The following is a 12,906-nucleotide window of genomic DNA, read 5'->3' on the forward strand; positions in this document are numbered from 1 at the left end:
ATTAGAAGTCCCTGGTGAACAATTAATTCATGTCTTCGTGATTCTTCAGTCTTGAAATCTCATACCACTGTGGTTGACAAAGTTGTAATGACTTTTCTGTATCCATTTTGAGTTCCCGCTCCCCTTTACACACACGCTGGTGATAATAGAAAGCACTGGTAAGAAACACTGGAAAAATAGATAGTACTCAATAAGAAATATATATAGAAATAAGAAATTATAGTCTGCAAGCATTTACCTGTCCCTGACTTGTACTTAGCCCTGTACCATGGGCTGCAGAAGAGGTGAAGGAAATATGCCTCCGAGAAGGCAACAAAGACAATTTAAATGGGAAACTACAAATACTTCGTCTACCCATTATTAATTTTTGGAAAATTTTAATCAGTGCCTGCTAGAATGTTTCTTAAATCCTATAGATTTTTTTTTTCCTGAAGTAAATCTAAATTTTCTTTCAAGCTAGTGGAATATAGTATAGCATATGTACGTGGTAATATCCTGAAAGAATTACAAAATATACTTTGTTCATGAAAAATAACACTATGATATACCATTGACATTTTTCACTAGTTTCCTGGGAAGGTCACTGTTTATTTTTTATTATTGTGTCAAGGAAACACATTTTATTAGAAACATATATTCAGAAACTCAAAGTATGATTTGTGTCAACTCCAGTTCTACTTCTGTAACCTATGCACGCATTTCAAACTAAATCAAATTTCGCATCATTGATTAACCAACAGCAAAGCCGAATTGAAGATCGCTTAGAAAGACTGGATGATGCTATTCACGTTCTCCGGAACCACGCAGTGGGCCCGTCCACAGCTATGCCTGGTGGTCACGGGGACATGCACGGAATCATTGGACCTTCTCATAATGGAGCAATGGGTGGTCTGGGCTCAGGGTATGGAACCGGTCTTCTTTCAGCCAACAGACATTCACTCATGGTAAGTGAGGAGATTTGTAGACTCTTCAGTTACTGTATAGAATTAGAATTTCAAGTGTAAATACCACTGCTGTTGTTTCTTGAGTTGTATCATTTACTTACCTGCATTTTGCCCATTTAAAATGTACGAGTCCCTGTGTTTGAGTATGTTCACAGGGTTATATAATCATCACCAGAGGCTAATTTTAGGATGTTTTACCCCCTGAAAAAAAGACAAGAAATTCCCATGCCAGTAGTAGTTACTCTCTATTCCTTCCTCTCCCTGGACCTTGGCAATGTCTACTGTGTTCTGTCTCTATAATTTTCCTATCTTAGATATTTCCTACCACTGGAATCATACAATATGTGGTGGTCTTTTCTGATGGGCTGGCTTCTTTCAGTTCATGTAATGTTTTCAGCCTTTATACATATTTTATCTTGTATCAGATCATCATTCCTTTTTGTTGCCAAACAAGATTCCATTGTATAGGGACATGTTATTATTATCCATTTACCAGATGATGGATATTTGGGCTATATCCATTCCTTGACGATTATGATTAATGCTCCTATGAACACTGATATACAAGTTTTTGGGTGGACGTGTGTTTTAATGTCACTTGAGTATATACCTAGGAGGACATTGCTGGGCCATGGCCGTTGTTTTAAATTCTTCATCTTAGTGACGTCACCTAGAGGACCCAGCTTGTTTGTACATGTTATATTACTGGCATTTCACATATGAAGAGGTTGAAAGTTTGTTATTATTATCAAAGAACCTAAATCAATGTCTTTTGATTCTGTGTGTGGGAGGTAGGAATATGTGGTGTGTTTATCTGTCTAAGGATACGGTGTGGGACTGTGCGATTTAAAGATATGGTAGTTTATCACTGCCTATTTATGAATAAGTTGTCTATTTAAATAATATTTAAACAGATCTGTCTGTATTACAACTGGAATTTCAATTCTGCCCATTGCATTTGGAAACAATTTGGGAATGCATCCCCTTTTTGGAGTGATTATGAAAATTTGGATTTTTTTAAAGATTTATTTATGAGAGAGAGAGAGAGAGGGAGAGCATGAGTGCATGGGGAGGGGCAGAGGGAAAGCAGGAGAGAAACCCTAGCAGACTCCATCCCGAGCACTGAGCCCCTGTGGGGCTTGATCCCAAAACCCTTGAGATCATGATCTGAGCTGAAACCAAGAGTCAGAGACTTAATGGACTGTGCCATCCAAGTGCCCCAAAATTCAGAATCTTCTTAACAAAATGTTAAGTGATGACAGTAGGGTGACTGAATGGTGGAGAATGTATTACTAATGATTTTGTGTATTCTGCTTCTTATAAACTCCTGCTTGATCAACAAACACCTTAGTGTCCTCTTTTGTACCTGTAGGCTCTTAAAAAGTTGCTTGGATGAAGGTCTACCTTCTGTTACCAACATAGCATCTCTTGTTTACCAATGATTCCAAAAGCGGAATGCAAAATAGGCACAGGTTCTTCTGAGGCTTTTTAAGTTCTTGCTCAATAGGATTCTTCCGTCCTCCTTTCAGTTTCTCTTAATAAAAGACTGAGATTGAGGGGACCATCCTGAGCATTGTGTTACGGAAACCTGCAACCAATTTGAAACCCAAAATACTGGTTTATAAATAGAAGCAATGAACTCACTTCTGAAACGTGGAAAGATATTTCTGAATGCCAAAGCTCAATCTTTTTTTTTTCCTTTTTTGCTTTTTCCTTGACCTCTATCCTAAAAATTCATCATTAAGTAAAAATTGTTTGTCTATTCATGGCAGTTGCTAAGAGTTTACAAAAGGAAAATATAGATGTTAATTTAGCTTGGCCTCAGGTAATGTGTTAAATACACTTGGGATGCATATAATATGAGGTTTTAGTTTGTACAGCTCTTTTCTTTTTAAACTACAATGTTTAAACAATACTGCTTTTAATTAAGAAATCTGGCTTTATTAAAAGCCAGATCTGTGACTTACAACCATTGCTCTATATCTGCTCTCAATCAAGAGAAAAATGGTTTAATTTCTGGAGCTGTGTTCGTTTTGCATATGTTGAACGGGCGCATTGCTTCAGAAACAGTTTTTTTCCATAAATATGTAAAGTTTGCTCTTAAATACCAGATGTACGTTAAGTGGTTCTTTAAAATAATAAACTACACATAGATGCTCTGGGGGGACTGTTTGACCTTTGGGTTGCCTCCCCCTTGAGTCTGATTCAAAGGTGGGATGGGAGGAAGGGACCAGAATCATCTCTGGAGACGGGAAGTTGGCCTGACCTGGCTGGAGTGGCCAGGGAGAGGATGGCGCAGAGCAATAATAGAAGAAGGGAAATAATCAGCCAATATTACACAGAAACATTTTTGATTTGGTTTTGAAAACGCTCTGCCGAAGCTAGAAAGCTGCTAGTTTTGCTGAGGAGGAAAAGCTCCTGCTCCCTTCTCTAAAGGCATTTACAATCCAGTCAGGGGCAACCTCAGAGCCAACCGGGTAGTAGAGTCAAGTCCAAACATGTGGCACGGCAACACCCCGCCACCGTCAGAACCCCCTTTCTTCCCAGAAATACCCGGTAGACCCACGGAGGCTAAACTTCCCCAGCCTGAAACTCGAATGTGTGTGAAACAGATCGGATTGTCATTTCTTTCCTTGCGCAAACTGGTATGAATTTTCAAACAAAAACATAAGAACAAAGGAAATAGTTTTTGAATTTAGTCAGTCTGAAGTTAGCCTTTGACCATTTGATACATTCCACAATAAAAAGGAAGTTGAAGGGGAAGGGGAAAAAAAAACCCTCCCCCCCCCACAACAACAACAACAAAAAAATTCAAGGAGGATACTGGTAATGTTTTCCACATTTGAATTTTAATACATGAAACAGGCTATAAAACTTTGGCCAGCTGCAGTAAATAAAGTAGCAGTGGGAGGTATGCACCGGAAACTTTGCTGCAGAGAACACTGGTGGGTGTTTCTTTCCAACGACACACCTTCGTTCGTTGTTCTGGAGTAGAAGCCTGTTATAGTAACTTCAGACCCATCCCAGGGCTAGTTTTATTCTGAGCAGATCTGCTTCATAAGTCCCCTTAATAATTCCTCCTGATTAAAGAATAGACAGCTTTGAATTCTCTTGACCTCCATCCTCTTTCGCTTCCTCTCTCCCCGCCTTCTGAAAATCAAAACAAAATGGCTTGATAACTTGGAAGATGATATAAGCATTTCTTTCTGCAGCAGCTTGAAATCGTGGTGGGGAAAACTGGTTCTGCCTCGGCTGTTATGTTATCTCATTTAATTGCTAACATATTGTACTTAGCTTTTGATTCATAAAATGTTTTCCTTGGAGTTCTGAAGTAGGTCTTCAGTGATTTACTAAGTATTAGTGTAATGAAAGGGAATTTTTTTTTTTCACAGCAGCATGGCTCATAACACTAACGTGAATGTTGTAGACTTGCAGGCTTTCTAGATGATATTTGGCCGTGCTCTTCCTTGCCTAGAAACCTTCGCTGGCTTTCCATTATCTACAAAATAAAGATGAGTTGATTAAGCCCCATTACCATTTACCAAAAGCCTCATGTTTAGCTATTCCAATACGCAAAAAAATGTTTCCAGCAAGACCAGTCTGTGCAAATTACCAGAATTTGCCCTTTGTGTTCTCCTTAGGTAGTCCTTCCATGTCTTTAGGGCTTGGCCTGCTCTACTCATTTCCCCCTTGTCCATCTCATTCCCACCACTTTCAAGCCTCAGACTCAAATTCTGCCCCTTCCAGGAAGCTTCCTTGTTACCTCCACCTGTGACTGTCCATTTTTTCCCCTCCTTCCCAGAGCTCTGTGATTCATACTGTTGGCTATTTTCTTACCTGGTCATGCAAAACTATATATCTTTTAAAGGCCTGACTTTGGCCTTACCACCTATATGGTAAATCCTGGAGTACCATGTCTTACATTAGGCACTCCGTGAGCATCACCTCAGGCTGTCTTCCCAGGAGCCCTTTGAGAGGGATGGTGATGTCCAGTTTAGGAGTTGGTCGAACGGGCCTTCTTGGGTTCGAGGAGCTCAAGTCTGGAAGCCAACCTGAAACTGGGGGACAGTGCCTCCATGTTCCACACCCTTTGTTTATTACCACTAGCCCTCCCCACAGATGAGCTCTACCTGCGCCTTTCCAGGTAAGAGCTTGCGATTTTCAAATCTTGATAAATGCTCTTTGATGAAAGAATTCCCAGGCATCCCTTGGCTAAGTTCCTAGGGCAGGTCTTTACCCAAATGCAGAGTTAAAGAATTTTTCCTCCAGTGCCGTGGTATGCTAGATTAAAACCCGCACTGTCTAAACACTTACTCTTAAGTCAGCATATCTGGGCTAAGTGGCACGAGGTGTAAACTCTCCTTACTAGGGTCACGAAGTAGTAAATTTTAAATTATTTCTCTTACCAAAAACCACCCACGTTTCCGACAAGAGTCAAAGCAGAAATCTCTGAATGTGGGAGAATAAGGAAACAGGTGGGTTTGTCACTAAGCTAATTAGACATTCTTACCCAGATAGAACCCCCATGTGCCTCAGATACCTCCATGGTTAATCCTGATAGTAAATCATTAGGTTTTTATAAATTATTGAAATGACAGTTCTGCAAAAATAATTCTCTCCAGTCTTCACTCAGTATTCAGATCCACAGATGAGACCTGAAAGCAAAGCTTTCAGATGACCTAATCTCCTCTTTTAACTGAATAAGAACAAAACCCACATCAAAAATGTCTTCCTGTGACTCTGTATGTGCTTCTGATTACTTGCCAGTAGAGTCAGCAATGAAGGGATCACTTAGCTGAAGATTTCCTTCACAATTAACATATAACATTAGTGTGGTTCCTAGACCCTTTTCACTCAAAGTCCATTTATTCATTTCCAGAAACATTTATCAAGAGTGTTTCCCAAATGCCAGGCTCTGTGCTAACACATGGTCTCTGCTCTCCAGGGGTTCACAGTTTAGTAGAAAAGGAAACATATTTAAAAACCAATTGCTATGGCAGTAGAGCAAACCCCATCAGAGGGCAGGGACGCAGCCCTCTGACCTGGGAGGGAAGGATGCCACTGTTCTTGGTAGAAGAGTAGTGGTCTTTTTTTTTTTTTTTTTTAAGATTTTATTGATTTATTTGACAGAGAGAGAGAGAGAGATCACAAGTAGGCAGAGAGAGAGGGGGAAGCAGGCTCTCTGCTCAGCAGGGATGCTGAGGCAGATGCAGGGCTCAATCCCAGGACCCCGAGATCATGACCTGAGCCGAAGGCAGCAGCTTAATCCACTGAGCCACCCAGGTGCCCCGAGTAGTGGTCTTCTAAGGATCTGTTGCTCTAGTTGACTTAGGGTGCAGGAACCCTGTAAAACTCCCCACCCACACCCATCCCCCACAGCATTCCTGAGACCCCGTCCTAGAAACCCCAGGTAGGGGTGTGGCATGCATTCAGAAACCAGGCATTTCAACTTGAGAAAGAAGACAGAAAGAAAGAAAGAGAGAGAGAGAGAGAAGGAAGCCATGCATTTCAGATATAAGCTAATCCTAGCCCAGTTTCCCTTTGTTCATATAATTTTTATTCCATATAATTATTATTCCTTTTGTTCATATAATTTTTAATTTCAGTTAAAAAGAATTTATCAGAAGAAAATTCATGGAGCGCCTGGGTGGCTCAGTTGTTAAGCATCTGCCTTCGGCTCAGGTCATGATCTGAGCCCCCGCACCGGGCTCCCTGCTCAGCAGGAAGCCTGCTTATCCCTCTCTCGCTCCCCTTGCTTGTGTTCCCTTTCTCGCTGTGTCTCTGTCAAATAAATAAATAAAATCTTAAAAAAAAAAAAAAAGAAGAAGAAGAAGAAGAAAATTCATTAGGTGATAAAGCACCTTTTTGTATTTAATTGACATCTGAACATATGAGAACTTTTACCACTTAGGGCCTCATAAGATAACAACTTAACTTAGTTTTGTTTCATTGTTCTTAAGAAAGGACGATGGAATTCTAGATTCTAAAAGCACCCCAGAAGTCATTTAGCTTGTGGCCCTTATTTTACTCCTGAAGCCCAAGGCCCAGAAAGAGGGAAGTTAACCCAAACATCGACGTCCACTAGTTAATGGCCAAGCTTGGATGGAAACCAGACAAGCCAGCAGGGAGAGCAGCCCAATTTGTACCAAATACCACACCACTGCAGTGAACTTCCTCTCTAAGCCAACACCATAGCAGTTTCAAAACTGTGGCTGAGGCTACAAGGAAACCCAAGAAAAAATTATTTTGATTATTTTATTGAAGTATAATTAACATACCTAATGTTATCTTAGTTTAGGTGTATAACACAGTGATTCAACAAGTCTGTGCATTACTCAGTACTCAACATGACAGAAACCCTTGGCTCCTCGTTAATTGTTCCTTGGCTTCATGCAACAGGAGACAGTCATGGGCAGGCATGTGGTATCTCGGGGAACGTTTACTGGTACATATAGTCGTGATAGTGGCAGAAGTCAGAAAATGTTTCCACGAAGGTCTGACCCATAGAGGCTTTGTCATCTCTGTCTTGCTTCTCTTACATTTTCACAGTTGGACTCCGTAAAGTCGCATGTATATTTGAGCAGATGCCGCATTTCTAAGCAATTATTACCGTAGACTCTCAGGGATCTTATCTATCCTCTCTATCCAAATCCCCCTAAAATCCCCTGCCAAGCAGTCATCCAGCCTCTACCAGCCCCCTTCCTCCAAGGATAAGTAGCTCTAAATGACCACAAAGCCCATTTCTATCAAATGTTGGGAAATTCTTCTTTATGTCCAGCCCAAATTTACTTCTCTCTGCAGTCCTCATTTTTCTGCCTACTGAGGTTACCCCTAAGTCAAACCCAACAAATACATTAGAAACTTAGAGTTCTTTGAAAATGGTCTGGTCAGTTTTTTTTTTTTTCCTCTAGACTAGGTATTTTTATCTTCAAATATTTGCCACCACCTACCCATCCTCCTCCCCCAGTTAAAGTTTTGATTTTATGACCTTCTAGTGCATTCTCCCTATTTTAAAAGGAATGCTTTCTTTTTCAAGGACTTTTTAGCATGTAGAGTCTCAAACTGAGCACAGTGCTTAAGGAGTCATCAGGGTGGGCTAGGGTGGGTCTATTACCAAACCCATTCGTATCTTCATTTAAAGATCCTCACAAGATCCTATGAGCCATTTTTGATGCTTTCATCATCCTGCTGGCAGATACTGAATTTCTAATCAGCTGAAATCCATAAGCCACACGCATCTTAACTACCCTTGTGTGCATTGTGTTGTACTGTTACAAAACTTCACGTTATGCCTTTGTGGGTTTTTGTGGGGTTTTTTTGTTTTGTTGTTTTTTTGGTTTTCTATACCTGTGAATTTCATCCTACAGGTTCGATCTGTTTCCAGTCGAAAGTGCTTCTTTAGGTCCTCGTTCGGTCACATACTCTGCCAACACTGTCGTTGGTTGTTTCGATGGGTGCCATTATTGCCCTTAGCAAAGCCGTGAATAAAAATGTTAACTAGGGGAGGACACAGAGCAGAAGGCCTGAGGTTCAAGGCTACAGACAATCTCTCAATGCTTTCATCGTCCTCATCCTTTGGGTTTAATATTTTATCCAGTTATGTTCAACTAATTTTACTCTCCCACTGTCCGCCTTCTCTCATTTTTTTCCTTAGCATTATCACAAGACAACGGACATGTGGCATTTCCATGAATGAGGAAGTGAGGTTTGTCCACAAAGACTTGTTCTTGGTGGAACCAAACTGAGTTTGAGAGGTCATTGCCTCTCTTTCAAAGCACTTCGAAACTATCTTTTAAATAGCCTATTACAGAATTTCACTCAGGATCTTAGTCATCTCCGCCATCTTTCCATAGCTACTATATAGAAACCAATGTAGGTTTCTCTCTTTGATTAAGCAATTTGCCTATCTATAGTGTTTCACCATCTATCCTAATCTCCACAATTATATTTCTGAGAGCAGACTAGCAGACTCAACTGACTCAACTTTTTAAAAAATCTATATCAATAGTGTACTTTATTTTAAGAAAACTTAAGGAAAAAAAGAGGAAAAAAAAACTTGAAGAAATTCTTTTTATTTTTTAAAACGTTTCCTACCCTTTGGAGATAGTCTTGACATCCAACATATATAAACTTAAGGTGGACAATTTGAGGATTTAGTGTATGTGTATATTGCCAAATGATCACCACAGTAAAATTAGTGGACACCTCTATCCTCTCACATAATTACCTTTTTTTGTGTGCCTGGTGATAAATTTTCTTAAGATCTACTCTTAACAACTTCCAGATATATACTAGAGTATTGTTAATTACTGTCCCCTTGTTGTACATTCGAACCCAGAGTCTATTCACTTTATAGCTGCAAGTTTTTACCCTTTGACCAACATCTTCCCATTTCCTCCAGCTACCACTATTCTACTCTCTTATTTCTTTGAGTTCTTTTTTTTTTTTTTTAAGATTCTACGTATCACATATGAGAACATACAGTATTTGTCTTTTTCTGTCCAACTTAAAGAAATTCTCCTAACTGTGGATTAGGTACAGCAGCTTCAGAAACCTGGAGCTCCCCATTTGACATTTCTGCATTCACGTAAATGAAAGTCAAGAGGTTTTAAATACAACCATAGCAGTGGGACCACTTATGCTCCATTAATAGCCCCTGAGACGAGGGGTTAGGATCTGTTGCGTGGCCAGATCCCACAGCAGTGGGCCCAAACTAGGTAGATCCCTTCTTCCCCCCACGCCACTAATACCTATTTTACCCAAAACAGATCCTGTGACCTGGAAACAAGACAGTCTCTGTTGGACTGTCAAACCCAAAAGACTCCCTTTCTCCACTTCTAGGACGAAATAAGCCTAGTTCCCCAAATTGTTTTTCCCCTAAAGTATGTGTTTAACACCCTGCTGTCATGAACTTTATTTTATTTTTTTTTAAGGTGGGGAGTATATCCTTTTTAAGATTTTTATTTATTTATTTGAGAGAGAGATCACACGTAGGCAGAGAGGCAGGCAGAGAGCGGGGTGGTGGGGGGAGCAGGCTCCCTGCTGAGCAGAGAGCCCAACGTGGGGCTCGATCCCAGGACCCTGGGACCATGACCTGGGCCGAAGGCAGAGGCTTAACCCACTGAGCCACCCAGGTGCCCCGTCACTGTCATATTTTTAAATCGAGCTGTGAGTGGGGACAAGGACACAATGCCGAACTGTCCATAGTTTAGAAAAGGCACAACCCTTGCATTTTAAAAAGGTGGTATTATCCTTGTTTTCTCAAGAAAGCAGATCTTCGGGGAGGAAAGATAATATTGTGTATATTAGGAACTACATAGATGCTCATTCCCTCTTTCTGTGTCTTCTGTGCTTCAGATCCTTTGGGGGTTATGAAATGTGCACGAGAGTCTCTGAACCTGTAGGCCTTTGACTCGGGGAGGGGGGCGATAACACAAGTATGTGTCTGACTCTAATGCAAGGTGGAATGATGAAGTGACCTAAGAAACAATTCAGAGAAGGACGAACATGGTCCAGCCTTAGGAGACCTAAGGTTTCCTAAGAAAACCTTCCTGCAAAAGGTGTCATGGAGCTCATATTAGCGTCTGTGTAGGATCTCAGCAGTTAGGAACGAGCTAGAAAGGGCATTGCAGAGCTATCAAATAAAGTGATTAAAAACAGATGCAGAAAATAAAGGATCTCATATACCCAAATCTGATGATGATACGGGGCTGGGCAGCACCGGCTGGACAGCCTTGGGTGGAAAGCCCCTCCTCAGAGCACAGCAGCTCCAACAATTGGCTCAAATATTTCACATGAGAGTCCACAGGAAGAGCGAGTTTTCATGTATATTTTTTACATCCAAATTAAATTAACTCATGGAATTTTCCACCCTTAGGAATTAAAGTAGCAGCTCATGAAGTAATTCAGTTATGTCATTCATACCAAAACAGAAAATTCTGGAGCAACTTGGCACTGTTTAAAAGCTGAGGCTAGGCCTTGGCCATTTTATATTTTTTCAGAATCTGTGGTCGTTGTGTTATTTTAACTTTTATTGTGGCTGTAAATTTTTCAAATCAAAAGTATCTTAATTGCTTAGAAAATAGAAGTGTAAAATGGGCTCAGAATAAGAAGAGGTTTTAGGCAAAGCAGCTTTAAGAGGGAAAACCTAAAAAAAAAATCAAAAAAATTTTAAAAAGCTTGAACGTCACATTTCTGAAACACGAGGATTCTACCTAATTGGCTGACATTCACAGTTGTACATAATTATAGCTTCCTCTGCATCCATAAATCATCTTACAACTACGAAGTTGAGTTTAACCAAAAGATCTCTCCAGTATTAGATAAATGACATCTTCTGGGTAGCACTGTCCTGATACAACAACCACTTTCATTTCCAGGCAGTTCATTGGTCACACCGTCGAAAACCAGGGTATCGAGTTTCCACATTTTAATTTCACGTTTGCCTTCTCCCCGGCTCCTGCACACGAACTGGTCTCATTTGGAGCCGAAAGTGTGTGAAAGTTATGGGGGAATGGTAGTCTCTGGGTAATGTTTCTGTGAGCTGCCCAAATTCTTCCCCCTGTAGTCTAGATGGGAAACAGCTGGTTTTTGTTTAAAAAGCTGTTTTGCGAAATGTCTGAATCTTGAGGTGTAGAACTGAGGTCACCAGTAAAAGCAGGTGCTCGAGAACAAGTGAGAATGACTCTGGGGGCCAGCCGGCCTGTAACCTTCTGCAGGGTACTTCCTAGCACAGGAGAAGTGTTGACGTTGTCCCCTCTGTTTAGCACACAAACAGATAGAAGGAAGTAATCGCATTAGCGGTGCTATTAGGAATTGAGTATGTTTGAACGTAGCCAGCCCTTGAGTGAATAATTAGCTCAGTCTTGAAAGAAACCAAAATGGTGATTTCCCTCACTAAAGCTTCAAATACAAAGGTCCAAGATTCTGGCTTCCTTTAGATGTTGTAAGTGCGTGAATTTCCTCTTTAAAGACACCCACAGTGAAAGAACTACCATTTCCAGTAAGTGGTACCATAACTGAGGATGTCCTGCAACTCCGTGGACAAAATCTAAGGGTGAAAAGAAACCTGAGATGGCAAGACCAGTACCAGGGCAGTTTTGAAAAAGGCAAAGTAAGAAACATGTGGAATCACTAAAGGCCAGTGCACGTCAGATATCCACCAGTCTGAAGATGAAAGGAAACAACCCCCTCCCCTGGGAGCTGGAGGTTATTAGCAGCTGTTTATCCAGTCGGGAATAGAGATTAACATTGTAACTTTTTTTTTTTTTTTTTTTTTTTAAGAACTAGAGGAGAATTTGTTTGGGAAGTTGGCTCTTCATATCAAGTCACAGTGCATTGCCAAAAAAAACTTCCTTTCTCAGAACTCATGTACGAGAGTTGAGCAATGTTATGATTCTCTGAGAATCTCTGGATTACCAAAAGTCTATCTCCATTAAACGGAACAGAAAAGGATAGAGAAATGGATGGATGTCTGCCATACACACATTCCCTTGAACTCTCGATGTGAAAAAGGCTGCTTACTGTTTCTCCAGCCTGCCACTGACGTGGGGGGCGCTCTTCCTACCCCCACATTCCCCACTGCCCCCTGCTCAATCTTGACCACTCTGAGACGTACCCAGATGGATTTTGTACGTGCCTACTCCTCATAAAATGCTTTTTCGTGACACATTGGGGAAGCTATTCAGTACCCTGTGGAGCTTCAGTTTCAAAAAAACAAACAACATAGTTGGATATTGGTATTTTCCCCCCCGATTTAATGCTACTCTTAATGTCATTTTCTTTTATTAAATCCTTTCTTTTGCTTTTGATCTTATTTATAGCAGAGCCACTGGTCATATGGAAACTATTATTGTATAGCTGGGAGATGAAAGACTTCACTGCAGTTAAATACAAGTGAATCATTTGGGTCAATAATACACACACACGGTGAGGTACCATTTGTGTCCGAAATGCCCTGTGT

At 40.7% G+C, this 12,906-nt stretch overlaps 1 protein-coding gene across 15 annotated transcripts in view; it reads left to right on the plus strand.

Annotated features, from left to right (window-relative positions):
- TCF4 (transcription factor 4) overlaps positions 1–12,906 on the plus strand; it is a 346,633-nt gene that overhangs the window by 319,134 nt on the left and 14,593 nt on the right. For all 15 annotated transcript variants that reach the window (XM_032882433.1, XM_032882441.1, XM_032882437.1 and 12 more), the window contains one exon: positions 741–944. In XM_032882433.1, the coding sequence (XP_032738324.1) occupies positions 741–944 (204 nt within the window). The remainder of the gene's footprint in view (positions 1–740; positions 945–12,906) is intronic.

This window comes from Lontra canadensis, unplaced genomic scaffold (genome assembly GCF_010015895.1).
Source record: "Lontra canadensis isolate GAN:19392208 unplaced genomic scaffold, GSC_riverotter_1.0 scaffold82, whole genome shotgun sequence".
Lineage (NCBI taxonomy): Eukaryota > Metazoa > Chordata > Mammalia > Carnivora > Mustelidae > Lontra > Lontra canadensis.